The sequence below is a fragment of the Salmo trutta genome, chromosome 35 (genome assembly GCF_901001165.1).
Source record: "Salmo trutta chromosome 35, fSalTru1.1, whole genome shotgun sequence".
Lineage (NCBI taxonomy): Eukaryota > Metazoa > Chordata > Actinopteri > Salmoniformes > Salmonidae > Salmo > Salmo trutta.
This window is the reverse complement of record NC_042991.1, coordinates 11,556,376-11,575,453: the sequence shown is the minus strand read 5'-3', so window position 1 is coordinate 11,575,453 and position 19,078 is coordinate 11,556,376. Positions and strand designations below refer to the sequence as shown.

Sequence of the window (19,078 nt, the reverse complement as noted above, 5' to 3'; positions counted from 1 at the left end):
GGGGAAATGATCCTTACAGATCTGTGGAGATTTGTTTATTGCATATATTCTTTTCTACATTTCATAAAAATATACATATATTGTGCTTATTGGCATTTTTCTTCTTCTTTACAAATAAAACTTCTTTCCACAACTGCATAAAAGTACTTTTTTAATTTTTTAAAATTACGGTAGTGGTAAAAACATTCCAATATAAAAACAAACTCATTGTGACTTGTCAAGTCGGTTGAAAACAATAATATATTGTTAATGCATAGGCTACATGAAGTTAGAAAGGCAGCACAACTTTCACAGAATGTCAGCATAAATATAATCATCACATCTAATCTGTTCAGATAAAACACATTGGCATGATAAAACACCAGAGTACAAAAACTGTCACAAAAAGGTAAACATTGGGGCTTAAAACAGTGTTTTTCAGATAAGTGTTTGAGTGTTGAAATACGTATACAAACGTAACGTCAGTATGACACGTTGGAATGTTGACCTACCTTGGCTTTATCACTGGTTCTTCAATCTATTTTCAGTCAAACTTCATGGGTTCTTTAAGCTCTGCCTGCTTTCTTTGCACCAAGTAACATTCAATGAAAAATCTTCATAAAAAAAAGCTACAATCGTCTTTCACAGTGCTAAATTTGGTGGTTCTCTTATAAGATACCCCAAGCTATGTGCAATGAACCTTCCACTAGGTTTAACCCTGCTTTACTTATCACAATCACGCTTAGTATGTATGCTTGGCTTCATGCTAGCTGTTTTCTAGGTTGGCTGCTAGTTATGTCGCTTGGAAGGGTTGTCTGTTTTTTGGTTGAGGTATTCACGGAAGACTGTTGTGGTGATGCTTTGCAACCAGGGTACTGCATAGAGATGGGTGTCGGTTGTACTGTCAAGTAAGGCATAGAGTTAAAAAGAGGGCCCACCACCATCTTTGCTATTATCGCCTCTATGCCCGTGTTAAAACACACTTCTGTGTGAGCCCTCTATCCAACTCTATAATGAAAAGCTTGTTGATGAATACATGTATGTAACCAGTGTGAATCCCTGATGGTGGGCACTATGTGTTACTGTTGAGGTGGTCGGAGACGGAGTGAGAGTGGGCACCGTTGACAGCAGGAGAGGCTCGGCGGTGCAGAGGAAGGCTATAGTCCAGGGTGCAGTCTGGAGAGACCAGGCGTTTGTGTGGAGCTAAGGACCACAGGGAGAAAGGAAGGAGTTACAACACTAAGCACAACATATTAAGTCATGTTTTACATTTTTTGTTAGAAAAAAAAAAGGAACATGTTTTAGGGTCTTTTAATGCAATGCTTCTTCACAGAGTTTCTTTCCATTACAGTCTGAGACATATCTGAGCGATTTAACAGACGCGCTTACAATCAGCGCTGTCGACTGAAGTAGGTAAAACAACCACACATCACAATCATTGCACTCTTCGAGAGGAGACGAGAGGTGAACATTGCGGCTGTGTACTCACATGTGGTGTCAGTGAGCATGGAGCTGGTGAGGAGAGCGCTAGGGCCTCTTATGGAGGAGGAGAGAGCAGTCAATCGAATGCTCTGTGTTGTAGCATCCAACCTGTCATCCTGGAAGAGGGTACAGTCTTGAGTACACACACTGCAAACTGGCATAACATCCAACCTTATGTGAAATGTATTCCGAGCAGTGCTCTTTCAGTCTTTGTCCTGGGTGAGCCAACAGGGCGACCAGGGTTTTGTTCCAGTCCAGCACTAGCACGACAGGTTAAACTAAGCAACTCGTCTTCGAGCTTTTGATTAGCTGATCAGGTGTTAAAATGCTGGGCTGCAAAAAAGCTCCGGTCTGTGCTTATCCTGTGGGTCCCCAGGACCAGCGTTAAATGAGAACGGACACTATCAGCATTCTGTACTGAAACAGATTGCCTCTAACTGCAAAGTGAAAGCTAAGTAGATGAAGACTTTTCTTTATTCTACTTTCTTTAAATGAACTCCTGGTGGGCGCCGTACTATTAGGCACTAATGCAATCAGCACTTATGGATCAACACGGGAGTCGTTTGGCGTCGCAGCAGAGTCGTCTGGCAGATTAATGCACTTTAAGAAGTGGCTTCGATGTGGCTGCTGTGTGTGTGTGTGTGTGTGGCTGCTGTGCGGGCAGAATAGACACACTGATGGCAATCTGCTGTCAACAATGCAATGATGTTTCTCTGTTGGCCGCGTGAGAAGATAAATATGATCATTAGGACTGATTGGAAGTTACTACCCTCCGTCTCACTCTGTCATTTGCGTTTGCCAACATTGGCTTGGAATATTCATATTAAATGCAAATGCCAGTTGTGGACAAACGATACACCAGTGTACTCAGAAGGTGTCATAGGCTGGATGGCTCTGGGAGTAAGAGTACAAAGTACTTTTTGAACAGGCCAAGTATTGAAATTGCAGAGTGGCAAAGTCTCGTTTTGGGCTTCTAGGTATCATAAAGCTGATATTTGATGTAGCATATACATAGAGTGCACTGTGGGTAATGTAGTCAAGTACCCTGTACTCCTGTATCTGTCGTTTGGACTCATCCAGCTGGTGCTGCAGGACTCCAACGATCTCTTTGTATTTAATGTAACGTTGTTCCACCAACTCCTTCTGCCGCTGAGACTCCTATATAAACAACATGAAAATAGTCACTCACCACACAAACCAGCCATAAAATAGAACTCATCACAAAACCGGTTTGGAGTTGAAGTTGTACAGATCTAGGATCAGGTTAGATAGACACCTAGGTTGGTGTCATTAAGATTCAGAAGAGATCAAACACATAGAAAGACCCAGACCTCCCTTCTGGACATATGGGTCGTTCCACCAATTAGATGCCGTTTGAGTAGTCTAACTTGGTGAAAAAGTTTTATTTCACCTCATTTTAACATTCTGTCATAAACAAAAAAACACTTTTTTCCCCATCTCAAGAGGTGAAATAAAATAATGACTATAATAAGTGCCGAATAAGTCCTACAGAAAGTAATAGGGTTGACCGTAACAGGGCTGATGACTACATTTTAAAATCAGCCATGGAAGCTTGTTGTGTGCAACAGAGAGGGGCAATTGAATGTAAGCTTTAAAAAAAAAAAGTAAATTGTTAAAACATTTATAGTGTGTCTATCTATGGGTAACAGGGTTGACGTGTTATGCTCAACCCGCTCAGTTTCCCACCACAAAACATGAGAAAACGACCAAAAAGAATAGAACCAGCTCACCTGCTTTTACACTATGATTTCACTATGAGGTGTTCAATGTCTCTTGGAGGAAAATAATACTTCAAAAGGAATAGTTTCACCATATTAAAACGAGAGTTCAGTTCACGTAATAGGGTTGACCTTGAAGGGATACTTCGGGATTTTGGCAATGAAGCCCTTTATCTAGTTCCCTAGAGTCAGATGAACTCATGGACACCATCTCTGTGTCCAGTATGAAGGAAAATGGTATCCACAAGTTCATCTGAATCTGGGTAAGTAGATAAAGGGCTTCAAAACCCTGATTATTTATTTACCTTAAAATAAATCACAAATAAATAATAATCTTAAGAAATGTCTGTCAAAGCAACAAAATAATTAGGGCTTTACAATGATGGTGGAAAATTGGGAGAAATGTTGGGGTTTTGTTAGTTAAAATATTCCTAGAAGTCACAGAGGATGCACAAAGGGACATGTCAAAATGCAAAATTTTGTCATTTTAGCAAGTCTTTTTTTCCATATCAGATTTATGGAATTTTCCATGTGGTCTATATTAAAGGGCACTTCATTTAATATAACAAGTTTTTAAAATTCTATATTTGTGCACAAGTTCTACTTAAAATATCAAAAGGGATGCAAAAGGCCCTAATTTCGTGGAACAACCCATATATTCGGTACATCCCAGGTCTCCCCAGTGAGCCTCACCTCCAGGTCTTTGAAGTTGTCCAGCAGACACAGCTTCTCAGGGACTGACTCCAGGTGATCCACCGCCAGCCTGGTGCTCTGAATAGATAAAGGAATACAAGGAGGTTAATATACTGCACATTAGGTTTACTCACAATACAACACAGCAAGGCGCTGAATCCAACTACTATTCATGTCCATTCAAAAGGCTTTATTGTACTGTCACACAATGTACTAAAAAAGCTCTGACAACGGCAGTAGGCTGCTGTAAGTGGGCTTAAATGACCTAGTGATACTAGGAAAGTGCAGTGTGCTGGTATTTATTTGACACAGTACATGCACAGTGGCTTCAGAAAGGATTCACACACCTTAACTTTTTCCACATTTTGTTGTGTTACAGCCTGAATTTAACATTGATTAAATTGCAATTTGTTTGTCACTGGCCTACACATAATATCCCATAATGTCAAAGTGGAATTATGTTTTCGGGACATTTTTACAAATTAATTAAAAATTAAAAGCTGAAATGTATTGAGTCAATAAGCGTTCCACCCCTTTGTTATGGCAAACCTAAATAAGTTCAGGAGTAAAAATGTGCTTAACAAGTCACATAATAAGTTGCATGGACTCTGTGTGCAATAATAGTGTTCAACATGATTTTTGAATGACTACCTCATCTCTGTACCACACACATACAAAGACCAGGGCGGTTTTCCAATGCCTCGCAAAGGGGACCTACTGGTAGATGGGTAAAAAGAAACTGCAGATATTGAATATCCCTTGGAGCATGGTGAAGTTTTGAATTACACTTTGGATGGTGTATCAATACACCCCGTCACTACAAAGATACAGGCGTCCTCCCTAACTCAGTTGCCAGATGAAGGAAACTGCTCAAGGTTTTCACCATGAGGCCAATGGTGACTTTAAAACAGTTATAGTTTAATGGCTGTGATAGGAGAAAACTGAGGATGGATCAACAACATAGTAGTTACTCCACAATACTAACCTCAATGACAGAGTGAAAAGGAAGCCTGTACCGAATAAAAATATTACAAACCATGCATCATGTTTGTAACAAGGCACTAAAGTAATCCTGCAAAAAATGTGGCAAAGCAATTCACTTTTTGTCCTGAATACAAAGTGTTATGTTTCGGGCAAATCCAATACAACACATTAATGAGTACGACTCTCCATATTTTCTAAAATTGTGGTGGCTGCATCATTTTATGGGTATGCTTGTCATCGTTAAGGACTGGGGAGTTTTTAAAGATAAAAATAAACAGAATGGGGATAAGCACAGGCAAAATCCTAGAGGAAAACCTGGTTCAGTCTGCTTTCCACCAGACACATGACAATAACCTAAAACACAAGGCCAAATCTACACTGGAGTTGCTTACCAAGAAGACAATTAATGTTCCTGAGTGGCAGTTTTGACTTAAATCTAATAATAGAAATCTATGGTAAGACCTGAAAATGGTTGTCTAGCAATGATCAACAACCAATTTGGACAGAGCTTGCAGAATCATGAAAAGAATAAATGGGCAAATGTTGCACAATCCAGGTGTGGAAAGCTCTTAAGAGACTTACCCAGAAAGACTCACAGCTGTAATCGTTGTCAAAGGTGCTTCTACAAAGTCTGACTCAGGGGTGTGAATACTTACGCATTTCATTTTCCATCAATTTGTTCCAAAAACATGTTTTCATATTGTCATTATTTGGTATTTGTGTGTAGATGGGTGAATTTTTTTATGTAATGAATCCATTTTAAATTCAGGCTGTAACACAGAATGTGGAATAAGTCAATAAGTACTTTGAAGGCATAGGTCTACAGAAAGACAGCATTTGCAAGATGACAATCGAAGTAGCCCCACTGACAATCCGTTATACGAAGACAAAACAAAAAGCAATTGTCATCTGGGGTTGTATTATTATTGCCACATCATATTAGACAGACAGGCCTGTATTGTATTCCATTCTATTCAGACGGCGGTTTTGTCCCAAATGACACACTATCCCCTACATAGTGCACTACTTTTGACAAGTAGTGCACTATGTAGAGAGTAGGGTGCCATTTGGGACTCGGCCCGTGCGTTTTCTGAGACATTAAAGAGCCGGGGCTGTTGGAGAACCTTACACAGACTGCTCCGCTGATCGCCGCCGTAGTAATGGAAACGTGAAACCCTGCTCACTGCCTGATGAATCAGCTGCCTGCATGCGCACACATACTGTACAGTGCCTTCGGAAAGTATTCAGACCACATGACTTTTTCCACATTTTGTTACTTTAGAGTCCTATTCTAAACTGATTAAATCGTTTTTTCCCCCACCTCATCAATCTACACACAATACCCCGCAATGACAAAGCAAAAACTAGTTGAGAAATTTCTGCAAATGTATCATTTTCTTTTACTGAAATATTACATTTACCTAAGTATTCCGACCCTTTACTCAGTACTTTGCTAAAGCACCTTTAGCAGCGATTGCAGCCTGGAGTCGTCTTGGGTATGGCGCTACAAGCTTGGCACACCTGTATTTGGGGAGTTTCTCCCATTCTTCTCATTAGGGTTTGGCTCTAACATGCACTGTCAATTGTGGGACCTTATGTAGACAGGTGTGTGCCTTTCCAAATCATTAATTGAATTTATTACAGGTGGACTCCAATCAAGTTGTAGAAACATCTCAAGTATGCACCTGAGCTCAATTTCGAGTCTCATAGCAAAGGGTCTGAATACTTATGTAAATAAGGTATTTCTGTTTATTATAAATTTACACAAAAAAATCGGAAAACCTGTTTTCTGTTTGTCATTATGGGGTATTGTGTGCAGATTGATGAAGATCAATTGTTATTTAATCAGTTTTAGAATAACGCTAAAACGTAACAAAATGTGGAAAAGGGGTCCGAATACTTTCTGAATTCACTGTACATACACACACAGGTCAATACCCTGTGCCACAGTGTTGTAGCAGTAAGCAGGAATTATCTGAATGGATGGGCTTCGCAGGGTTTTTATTAAAGCTAATTGAAGTCGAGGCCGCCGGCCGCGACACATAATTGTGATGGATATAGAGAGAGAACACAGATCGCTTCATAGCTTCACAGCCCATAAATACTCTTAGGTCAATACGGCCTTTCGATATCCCTAACGAATGTGTCTGTCGGTTTGGGTTGACGTGACATGGAGCGGGTGATAAAGGATGTTTGAGTGGGGTGTTTACATTCTCCTGCCTGGGGTCAATGTTTGTTGTTGAGTCAGTGGACCCTAGTCAGTGTCTAATGATCCTTACATATACCTGATCATGTTAGCTTTATGGTGATTGAATGATGCTCAGCACTTTTATAAAAACAATCACTAACAATTTACCATCTTCAAGTTAGGAGTCAGAGTTTACAAACAAACCTTCTCTAGGTTGAGTCCATCAAGCTATCAAGAGGGAAGCCATATATCTGTTAATACGTTTTGTTGGCTATGTTAAAGGAAACACGCCCAGTAGAATGGCCTTACTGAAGAGCTCAGTGACTTTCAACGTGGCACCGTCATAGGATGCCACCTTTCCAACAAGTCAGTTCGTCAAATTTCTGCCCTGCTAGAGCTACCCCAGTCAACTGTAAGTGGTGATATTGTGAAGTGGAAAAATCTAGGAGCAACAACGGCTCAGCTGCGAAGTGGTAGGCCACAGAAGTTCGCAGAACGGGACCGCCGGGTGCTGAAGCGTAGTGCAACACTCACTACAGAGTTCCAAACTGCCTCTGGAAGCAAAGTCAGCTTCAAAAAATGGGTTTCCATGGCCGAACAGCAGCACACAGGCCCAAGATCACCATGCGCAATGCCAAGCGTCGGCTGGAGTGGTGTAAACTCGCCGCTATTGGACTCTGGAGCAGTGGAAATGCATTCTGTGGAGTGAAGAATCGCGCTTCACCATCTGGCAGTCCAACGGACGAATCTGCTTTGGCGGATGCCAGGAGAATGCTACCTGCCCCAATGCATAGTGCCAACTGTAAAGTTTGGTGGAGGAGGAATAATGGTCTCGGGCTGTTATTCATGGTTCTGCCTAGGCCCCTTAGTTCTAGTGAAGGGAAATCTTAACGCTACAGCATACAATTACATTTTAGACAATTCTGTGCTTCCAAAAGTTTGGGAAAGGTCCTTTCCTGTTTCAGCATGACAATGCCCCATGCATAAAGCGAGGTCCCTACAGAAATGGTTTGGCGAGATTGGTGTGGAAGAACTTGACTGGCCTGCACAGAGCCCTGACCTCAACCCCTTTGGGATGACTTGGAAAGCCGACTACGATCCAGGCCTAATCATCCAACATCAGTGCCCGACCTCAATAATGCCTGTGGCTGAATGGAAGCAAGTCCCCACAGCAATGTTCCAACATCTAGTGGCAAGCCTTTCTCAAAGAGTGGAGGCTGTTATAACTCCATATTAATGCCCATGATTTTGGAATGAGATGTTCGACGAGCAGCTGTCCACATACTTTTGGTCACGTAGTGTATAAACAATCAAATCTTACCATCTCCAGATCCAAGATACGATCCTGTGAAGACAAGAACCACAGTTACTTATTGTTTAATGACCAAAAGACGTGTATGAGTGACTGAAAGCGTGTCAAAGCTTAAACCACTAAACAGTGAGTCAGCACGGCGTGTGTATTGCCAATAAACAAGCAACAGGGGACGGAACAGAAGAAGCTGTGGAGAACACGCTCCTCTCTCTCCTCCCTTTCATCTGGCTCCTGAGTGATGTTGGTTCTCTAATGATGCATAAGTGATGCGATGCGTCTTATAGGCCTGTCACTCATCCATCCCCACACCTGCTAGATTCCCTCCCTCTCTCCCCCTCCTCCCCCCGTCCTGTGACTGCGCTGGCTGTTGGGTGGCAGCAGTGTGCGGTTGAACTCGACTCCTCATTCTTCTTAATTAAAGGCCTGGCTGGGTCCGAGGGGACTGATTAATTATAGCAGGTGCACACACGTACAGACACAGATGGGCCCCAGTACACACACACACACACACACACACACACACACACACACACACACACACGCACACACACACACACACACACACACACACACACACGCGCGCACACACACACACACACACCACTTTGAGGAGAAAATGGAAAACAGACTGTGTGACTGGACAGGACTGCCATGGGGTTTAGGACGTTATAGCTGGATTGGGGATGGTGTGTAGTGATGTTTAATAGAAGAGAGAGAGGAGGTAGTACTATAACAGGGTACTCTGTCTGAGGGTGAGTCTGTGTGTTGGGGCCCTGGACAGCAGGCTGCATTGTTCAGACAGAAGAGCAAGGCCAACATGGGTGTCTGGCTCACCTGAAGACTTCTCATCTCATTTTCCTTCCTCCGAGTCTTCTCCAGGAGTTCTTTAATGAGACAAGCACATTAATAATTACCATCTAATATAATATTCACATAGACAGAGGCATTTGGGACCCACAGCCTTAACACCTTGACTAGCCATGCTATCAGTGGCTATGAAACTTTTCCTATTCTGAACAACCTTGCTGTCAGTCTCAACACCTCCCTAAACTTGGTCAAATCAAATAGATTGCTGTGATTGCTGCTCATTGGTCTCCCACTCCCTGCTGTCTGCTGTCTTGCTGAGCTGAGAGCTGAGCAGGCTGGCTGGGCTGGGAGAGGAGGCTGCTCCCAGCTCAGACATTCAATATTCAATCACTAGGCATTGGATGACTGCTTTCTACCCTGGTCCCTCTGTCCCTGCCCACCTCTGTCACTCATACTCACACACACTCCACCACGTGCCCACCCAGCCGGAACCCCATGCCGCCACCTCAGGAATACCCAAGCAGCCACTGAGCCACTTGCCAATCTCCAGATGGCACCGGCGAGACTCTGGCAGTCTAAACGGGTGTAAAGACGACGGGCCACATGACGTGAGAGAGAACGTCACAGACTGCCAAACTGCCTTCTCTCGCTCACTCAGTCCCTTAATCTGAATGTGTGAAAGTCAGTTACTGAGGCAAGACCTGTAATCCAACAGCTATCTACCACAGACTGTGTTTTAGTAAATAGGGAGTTGTTAAAAGTTAGACCGTACGCAAGAGAAAAACTTCCTCTGAAAAGTACCACCGTAGTGTTTAAGAAAGAAGGCAAAAGTTCCAAGGCAGCGGTTTTTATCTCAATATCAACTGTGATTGTTATTTAACATTTTAATTGAAAACAAACAAAAAAATCTTCTTAGCAAAGAGCAATTTCTGAAACAAGACTAGGACTGTCTGGGAGTGGTCTGAGTGGGGATGGGAAAACTGAAAACTAGCCGCTATTGGCAGAGAAGTTTGGAACTCTTATCGGTCTATTAACTAATTTCAAAGTATTTTTAAACAGCTCTTACACTAAAAGGGCATTATCATAATGTTCACAATTCCACAGTATTATTCCAACCTCAGTGTGTAAATATATATAAAGCACAGGAAAATGTAGTTTTTGACTGCACTGGGCCTTTAAGTTGGCTGACCTGAACTTAACCAATTGAAAAGTAAGAGGGAGAAAAGTACACTGGCAGCAACTGTCAGCAACCAAAAACTCTGAAAACTTCTGAAGTAAGTTACGATGATCAAAGACATAAGGAGTGCACCCAGTGAACCGTATATCTAGATAGAACAAATACATCTAAGATGTGTTGCTGTTCGTTCCTAATGAGAGAGAACATTTCCAGATGGCCCAATTTAGTTTTCTTCTATTTTGTACCAAATCGCGCCAAAGATATACAGCTACCAGCTTCTTTCCCAAGGGGAAGGCAGAGTTGGGGGTTAGACAGCATCATTGTAAATAAGAATTTGTTCTTAACTGACTTGCCTAGTTAAATAAAAGTTAAATAAAAATACAAATTACTATGGTGTCTAGGATCCACAATGTAAGGGCTGATAACGGCCAGGGACACGATATTATCACGATACTTAGGTGCCGATTCAATATATATTGTGATTCTCACGATTCTATATCTATTGCTAATCGATACAGCGATTTTATTGTGATTTGATATTCCAAACATATTGCTCACTATATGTCTGCTGCAGCGAGACAAGAGAGCATGAGAAAATTAGTTTTGATTACTCAGAGAAATAAAAATGCTGAAAACATGTTGGCTCACTATTTACATTTTTGGCATTTAGCAGATGCTCTTATCAAGAGTGGCTTACAGGAGCAATTGGGGTTAAGTGCCTTGCTCAAGGGCACATCGACAGAATTTTCACCCAAACTCCGTTTCCATTGGCACTAGAAAGTCAGCTTGGTGGGCTAGCTGAATTTGCGTTTCCACTGCCTCCAGAAATTTGAAATTATGTCATGTTGCTAGGTAGCCAATATGTGACTGTGTAGCTGGCTTCGCTAATGTTGCTAGCTAGCTAGCAAGATGTTGATGAATGTAATTCACCCTCACCATGCTGTAATTAACGTTAACCCAAACTCCAGCCATTGCCAGCCAGACTCAGAGCCACATATTTAGCTTGCTAGCTAGCTAAACGGTTAACGTCGTCGCTAGCATAAAAGGCTAGCTAACTTAATTACTACCTTGCTTGCCATGGCATTGCTTATTAGCTAGCTAGCTAACCAAGCGAACTAGAAGACAGGTTCGATATGATGTAGCTAGCTAGCTAGCTTTCAATACGACCTGGCCAGCTATAATTCCTGCTAGCTCACGTTAGCTAGCGAGCTTGTTTCAACTCTGACGATAGGTAGCTACCATTATTGGGCTGACTGTTCTCATACATAAACGTTTATTGTGTAGCACAAAAATGAATCAAGGATCTAGCTATGGTGGTAATTCGTGTTATGTCTGACTACTGCAGTACTGCTTGTCCATTTGCTTGCTAACAGCCACAAGCCCAGACGAGCTAGCTAAACCTGTTAGCATCCAGCAGTGATCAGCTGGTGGTTGCATAGTAACGGCGTCACCAACCAGAATTCTAATCAAGCTAGTTGTGAAACTGGGCTGCGCTGGCCCTGGTTTCCCTTGAACCAGCTCGATTTTCAGAATACCTAGTGCTAATCGACTGTACCTGCGCAAAAACTCTGGTAATTTTCATCGTACAGCTACTTTGTTCTCCATCTTCTATTTAAATAGGTAGATAGTCTAGCGGTTAAGAGCGTTGGGCCAGTAACCGAAAGGTCGCTGGTTCGAAACCCCGACCCGAGTCAGCTCAAATTTGGCCCTAATTTTAAGTGCCAGTGGAAACGGTGCTCTAGTCGGATCGGGGATTCGAACCAGCGACCTTTCGGTTACTGGCCCAACGCTCTTAACCGCTAGACTATCTACCTATTTAAATAGAAGATGGAGAACAAAGTAGCTGTACGATAAAAATTACCAGAGTTTTTGCGCAGGTACAGTCGATTAGCACTAGTTAACGCAACCTAGCAAAACAAATATTGAAGTATCGATATAATATTGTCCAAAATAACATAGCGATGTGTAACTGTATCGACCCCCCCATTACTACACAATGCCACGCTGTTCCAGCCAGAGCAGCACAGCACGTCTGAATGAGAGAGACTGGTTGATTAGGTCTTTGTCTGTCCGTCTGTCAGTCTGTGTAAAACAGAGGAAAGAGGGAGCTAAGAATTAGATGGAGGTTCCCCTGGTTGTTGTGATGAAACCTGCTCTGCTGGGTCCACCTTCTCTAACTCATTATCAAGAGTTTAGTTTAGAAACTGGGAGAGAGAAGAGCTTCCCTGTGTGGATGTGAATGTGTGGGAGGAAGAAATGAGAGGAACAAACCAAGTGCATTTGCAGAAATTAACACAAATTAAGAACTACAGACAAAAACAAGGACACTCGAGCAGATAGAAACACAACCATAATGAGGCTAGCTACATGTCGGACAATTCATTAGCAACCGTCTAGATGGAACAGAAAAAGCCTGAATGAGCCCATATTGCAGCTCTTAAACTGATGTACGGGAGATTTAGAAGTTGGCCCTCAATGAATGAATCAATCAATCAATCGGATCCAGCCCTACCTTTCTTCTCTGTGCTGATGGAGTGCAGTAGTTTCTCCTGCTGGTCCAGTCTCTGTAGCAGGGCCTGTCTTTCAGAGTCTCTGCTCTGTCTCAGTCCTTTCAGCTGTTCTCTGTCCTGTTGGACCTGCCGACGCAGCTTTCTCTCTCTGGCCTCATGGACAGACACCTCCTCAGACAGCCAACGCAGCTTGGTCTGGAACACACACACAGCCTCCTTTCATAATGCAGTCATACCCACAATGTCACACATGCAGGTTGTTTCTCAATCTCTAACATTCACACCCCAAAAAACCTGATGAAGTGTCAGTTTCTCCCAATAGCGACAGGTGGGTCAATGCTTTTAAAGTATCTCCGTAAAAGATGGATAATGTAGTGTACCTTGGTCTCAGCCAACCAGCGATGAGGGTCTTTCTGGAGTCCAGGATTGAGGGATATGGCCTAGAAATAACAAAGACGGTTAGGTCTAGAGTTTGACCGATTAATCGGAATGGCCGATTAATTAGGGCCGATTTCAAGTTTTCATAACAATCGGTAATCGGTATTTTTGGCCGCCGATTTGCCGATTAAATTTTTTTTTTTTTATATAAAAATATTTTTTAACTAGGCAAGTCTGTTAATAAGAACACATTCTTATTTTCAATGACGGCCTAGGAACGGTGGGTTAACTGCCTTGTTCAGGGGCAGAACGACAGATTTTTACTTGTCAGCTTGGGGATGCAACCTTACGGTTAAACTAGTCCAACGCTCTAACCACCTGCTTATCATTGCACTCCACGAGGAGCCTGCCTGTTAGGCGAATGCAGTAAGAAGCCAAGGTAGGTTGCTAGCTAGCATTAAACTTATCTTATAAAAACAATCAATCAATCAATCATAATCACTAGTTAACTACACATGGTTGATGGTATTACTAGTTTATCTAGCCTGTCCTGCGTTGCATATAATCGATGCGGTGCGCATTCGCGAAAAAGGTCTGTCGTTGATCCAACTTGTACCTAACCATAAACATCAATGTCTTTCTTAAAATCAATACACAAGTATATATTTTTAAACCTGCATCTTTAGTTAATATTGCCTGCTAACATGAATTTCTTTTAACTAGGGAAAATGTGTCACCTCTGCAACAGAGTCAGGGTATATGCAGCAGTTTGGGCCGCCTGGCTCGTTGCGAACTGTGAAGACTATTTCTTCCTAACAAAGACAGCTGACTTCGCCAAACGGGGGATGATTTAACAAAAGCGCATTTGCGAAAAAAGCACAATCGTTGCACGACTGTATGTAACCATAAACATCAATTCCTTTCTTAAAATCAATACACAGAAGTATATATTTTTAAACCTGCATATTTAGCTAAAAGAAATCCAGGTTAGCAGGCAATATTAACCAGGTGAAATTGTCACTTCTCTTCCGTTCATTGCACGCAGAGTCAGGGTATATTAAACAGTTTGGGCCGCCTGGCTCGTTGCAAACTAATTTGCCAGAATTTGACGTAATTATGACATAACATTGAAGGTTGTGCAATGTAACAGGAACATTTAGACTTATGGATGCCACCCGTTAGGTAAAATACGTAACGGTTCCGTATTTCACTGAAAGAATAAACGTTTTGTTTTCGAAATGATAGTTTCCGGATTCGACCATATTAATGACCTAAGGCTCGTGTTTCTGTGTGTTATTATGTTATAATTAAGTCTATGATTTGATAGAGCAGTCTGACTGAGCGGTGGTAGGCAGCAGCAGGCTCGTAAGCATTCATTCAAAATAGCACTTTCATGCGTTTTGCCAGCAGCTCTTCGCAATGCATTGCACTGTTTATGACTTCAAGCCTATTAACTCCCAAGATTAGGCTGGTGTAACCGATATGAAAGGTCTAGCTAGTTAGCCGGGTGCGCGCTAATAGCTTTTCAAACGTCACTCGCTCTGAGACTTGGAGTAGTTGTTTCCCTTGCTCTACATGGGTAACGCTGCTTCGAGGGTGGCTGTTGTCGATGTGTTCCTGGTTCGAGCCCAGGTAGGAGCGAGGAGAGGGACGGAAGCTATACTGTTAGACTGGCAATACTAAAGTGCCTATAAGAACATCCAATAGTCAAAGGTATATGAAATACAAATCGTATAGAGAGAAATAGTCCTATAATTCCTATAATAACTACAACCTAAAACTTCTTACCTGGGAATATTGAAGACTCATGTTAAAAGGAACCACCAGCTTTCATATGTTCTCATGTTCTGAGCAAGGAACTTAAACGTTAGCTTTCTTACATGGCACATATTGCACTTTTACTTTCTTCTCCAACACTTTGTTTTTGCATTATTTCAACCAAATTGAACATGTTTCATTATTTATTTGAGGCTAAATTGATTTTATTGATGTATTATATTAAGTTAAAATAAGTGTTCATTCAGTATTGTTGCAATTGTCATTATTACAAAATAAAATAAAAAATAAAAATCGGCCGATTAATCGGTATCGGCTTTTTTTTTGGTCCTCCAATAATCGAGATTGGCGCTGAAAAATCATAATCGGTCGACCTCTAGTTAGGTCTAGAAGTTTGGAACCCATAAAGATTTGTATGTGTAGAAATCCCACAGCCCTAAACTGCTCCTACCTCCTCAGAACGGTGAGTGGGAGCTATAAATGGCCATTTCCAGCAACATCACACACACAGTGGGGAGAGACAGACAACATTCTCTGACTGTCACATAAAAAAAAACATCCGCTCCCCTGACATACCCTTCTGCTGTCAACACAGCCTGTGTCTCTGCGTGGGTCAGCAGTGACAGACAGAGTTGGGCATAACAGACAGTGTGTACGTGTGTGTGTGTGCGCTTGCTTTCCTGCATGTGCGTACGTGCGTCTACAACTGTGTGAAAGTGTGTGATCATGTACAGAGGTAGCAACCTGCCCCTTTCTCTCCCTGTACCCTTTAGCGATCAAAAGCCCAGTGTGTAATGTTGGGAGGCTGATAAAACGGTGTGAAAGAGCAGGATATATTATAGGAGGAGTAAAAAGCTCTGTTTGACAGACAGCACCCAGGTGAAATGAAAGAGAGACGGAACAGGCAGCAGAGCAGTGATGTCGGAGCAGGGTGTGAGATGCATACTGCCTATATAAACAGCTGTTTGTTCAAAACTTCTCCAGGAAGAGAGAGAAGAGAGGGAGTAGAGAGTAGGGGGAGGATGACAAGGAAGAGAGGGAGGAGGAAGAAGAAGATAAGGATGAAGAAGAAGAGGAGGGTTAGAAGGAAGGGAAAATAGGAAGGAGGAGGAGAGGGGTAGCATGAAGGAGGTGTTATAGTTATGCAATAGTTAATGAAAGGCAGCTTAATGCCGCTTGTTTCTCTCTAACCTTTAACTTTAATGATCCCCCTCATTAGCCCAATCCTTGACACAGTTTGACTCCTTTATAACATGACAAATTACAGATGAACATTGCATTAGGCCGACTCGCCTCGGTGCATATTGGAAAATCTATATGCTGGAGCAAAGAGGGCTAACTGGGTTCGTTAAACTCAGCGGAGAGGGAACAGGACAGGGTTTGTGGGAATATTTTGTATTGTCCTAAGAGACTGGGACATTTAAAGGCCTTTTGTGTTTTGGACTACAAACAAATAAACACACATGTTACCAACTCACTCTTCACTCTGTGAATGAATACAGATTATTGCAAATCATCTAATGTAGATAGACCTCTGAGTCACTAATCATTATTACTGTATGAGGTATTATTGGTTAGGTTACCCCTGTGCTGTGACTTGTGTATATATGGTGCGTCTTATCCACTGGCTGTCTGGCAAACAGGCTACACTAGGCAGTCTCTTCTGCTGATGTGTGTAGCAGTACTCTCTCTCTCTCCTACACTATTCCTACATTATTCACATCGGCAGTGTAAATACCTGCCTGTTGACCCAACAAAAACCTTTATCTTTACACCTCTCTAACAACACCGCTACAGGTTTAGGTTAAAGTGTGTGAGGAATAGGTGAGGGTGTGTTAAAATGTGTGTGGAATAGGTGAGGGTGTGTTAAAGTGTGTGTGGAATAGGTGAGGGTGTGTTAAAGTGTGTGTGGAATAGGTGAGGGTGTGTTAAAGTGTGTGTGGAATAGGTGAGGGTGTGTTAGTGTGTGAGGAATAGGTGAGGGTGTGTTAGTGTGTGAGGGTGTGTGTGAGGAATAGGTATGGGTGTGTTAAAGTGCGTGAGGGATAGGTGAGGGTGTGTTAAAGTGTGTGAGGAATAGATGAGGGTGTTACATGCAATAGGCATGGTAACATGCAATTAAATGTCAATAGAAAAGTCATGACACAAGCCTATCAGACACAAGCCTACTTCTATGCTCGCTTCAAGGCAAATAACACTGAAACATTCATGAGAGTATCAGCTGTTCCGGACGACTGTGTGATCACGCTCTCCACAGCCGATGTGAGTAAGACCTTTAAACAGGTCAACATTCACAAGGCCGCAGGGCCAGACGGATTACCATGACGTGTACTCAGAGCATGCGCTGACCAACTGGCAAGTGTCTTCACTGACATTTTCAACATCTCCCTGTCTGAGTCTGTAATACCAACATGTTTAAAGCAGACCACCATAGTCCCTGTGCCGAAGAACACCAAGGTCACCTGCGTAAATGACTACCAACCCGTAGCACTCACGTCTGTAGTCATGAAGTGCTTTGAAAGGCTGGTCATGGCTCACATCAACACCATTATCCCAGAAACGCTAGACCCACTCCAATTTGCATACCGCCCAAACAGATCCAGAGATGCAATCTCTATTGCACTCCACACTGCCCTTTCCCACCTGGACAAAAGGAACAATTATGTGAGGATGCTATTCATTGACTACAGCTCAGCGCTCAACACCATAGTGCCTTCAAAGCTCATCACTAAGCTAAGGACTCTGGGTCTAAACACCTCCCTCTGCAACTGGATCCTGGACTTCCTGACAGGCCGCCCCCAGGTGGTAAGGGTAGGTAACAACACATCCGCCACGCTGATCCTCAACACGGGGGCCCCTCAGGGGTGCGTGCTCAGCCCCCTCCTGTATTCCTTGTTCACGCATGACTGCACGGCCAGGCACGACTCCAACACCATCATTAAGTTTGCTGATGACACAACAGTGGTAGGCCTGATCACCGACAACAATGAGACAGCCTATAGGGAGGAGGACAGAGACCTGGCCGTGTAGTGCCAGGACAACAACCTCTCCCTCAATGTGATCAAGACAAAGGAGATGATTGAGGACTACAGGAAAAGGAGGACCGAGCACGCCCCCATTCTCATTGACGGGGCTGTGGTGGAGCAGGTTGAGAGCTTCAAGTTCCTTGGCGTCCACATCACCAACAAACTAAACATTTATTTATCTATTTTAACCTTTATTTAACTAGGCAAGTCAGTGAAGAACAAATTCTTATTTACCATGACGGCCTACCGGGGAACAGTGTGTTAACTGCCTTGTTCAGGGGCAGAACGACAGATTTTTTACCTTGTCAGCTCAAGGATTCAATCCAGCAACCTTTTGGTTACTGGCCCAACGCTCTAACCACTAGGCTACCTGCCGTCCCAGGTCCAATCACACCAAGACAGTCGTGAAGAGGGCACGACAAAACCTATTCCCCTTCTGGAGACTGAAAAGATTTGGCATGGGTCCTCAGATCCTCAAAAGGTTCTACAGCTGCACCATAGAGAGCATCCTGACTGGTTGCATCACTGCCTGGTATGGCAACTGCTCGGCCTCCGACCGCAAGTACTACAGAGGGTAGTGCATACGTCCCAGTACATCACTGGGGCCAAGCTTCCTGCCATCCAGGATCTCTATACCAGGCAGTGTCAGAGGAAGGCCCAAAAATTGTCAAAGACTCCAGCCGCCCTAGTCATAGACTGTTCTCTCTGCTACCGCACGGCAAGCCGTACCAGAGCGCCAAGTCTAGGTCCAAGAGGCTTCTAAACAGCCATAAGCCATAAGACTCCTGAACACCTAATCAAATGGCTACCCAGACTATTTGCATTGCCCCCCCCCCCTTTTACACTGCTGCTACTCTCTGTTATTATCTATGCATAGTCACTATAATAACTCCACCTACATGTACATATTACCTCGACACCGGTGCCCCCGCACATTGACTCTGTCCCGGTACCCACTGTATATAGCCTCGCTATTGTTATTTTACTGCTGCTCTTTATTTATTTGTATTTGATTTCTTATTTTTTG

The 19,078-nt window shown here is 42.9% G+C and overlaps 1 protein-coding gene across 2 annotated transcripts in view; it reads right to left on the bottom strand.

Moving 5' to 3' along the window:
* cep128 (centrosomal protein 128) overlaps positions 1 to 19,078 on the bottom strand; it is a 40,814-nt gene continuing 21,736 nt past the window's right edge. For both annotated transcript variants that reach the window (XM_029733324.1, XM_029733325.1), the window contains exons 18-25: positions 13,252 to 13,311; positions 12,874 to 13,066; positions 9,212 to 9,261; positions 8,387 to 8,410; positions 3,894 to 3,971; positions 2,506 to 2,619; positions 1,469 to 1,577; positions 1 to 1,182 (exon numbers count right to left, since the gene is read on the bottom strand). In XM_029733324.1, coding sequence (XP_029589184.1) covers positions 1,052 to 1,182; positions 1,469 to 1,577; positions 2,506 to 2,619; positions 3,894 to 3,971; positions 8,387 to 8,410; positions 9,212 to 9,261; positions 12,874 to 13,066; positions 13,252 to 13,311 — 759 coding nt within the window. In that variant the 3' untranslated portion in view covers positions 1 to 1,051. The remainder of the gene's footprint in view (positions 1,183 to 1,468; positions 1,578 to 2,505; positions 2,620 to 3,893; positions 3,972 to 8,386; positions 8,411 to 9,211; positions 9,262 to 12,873; positions 13,067 to 13,251; positions 13,312 to 19,078) is intronic.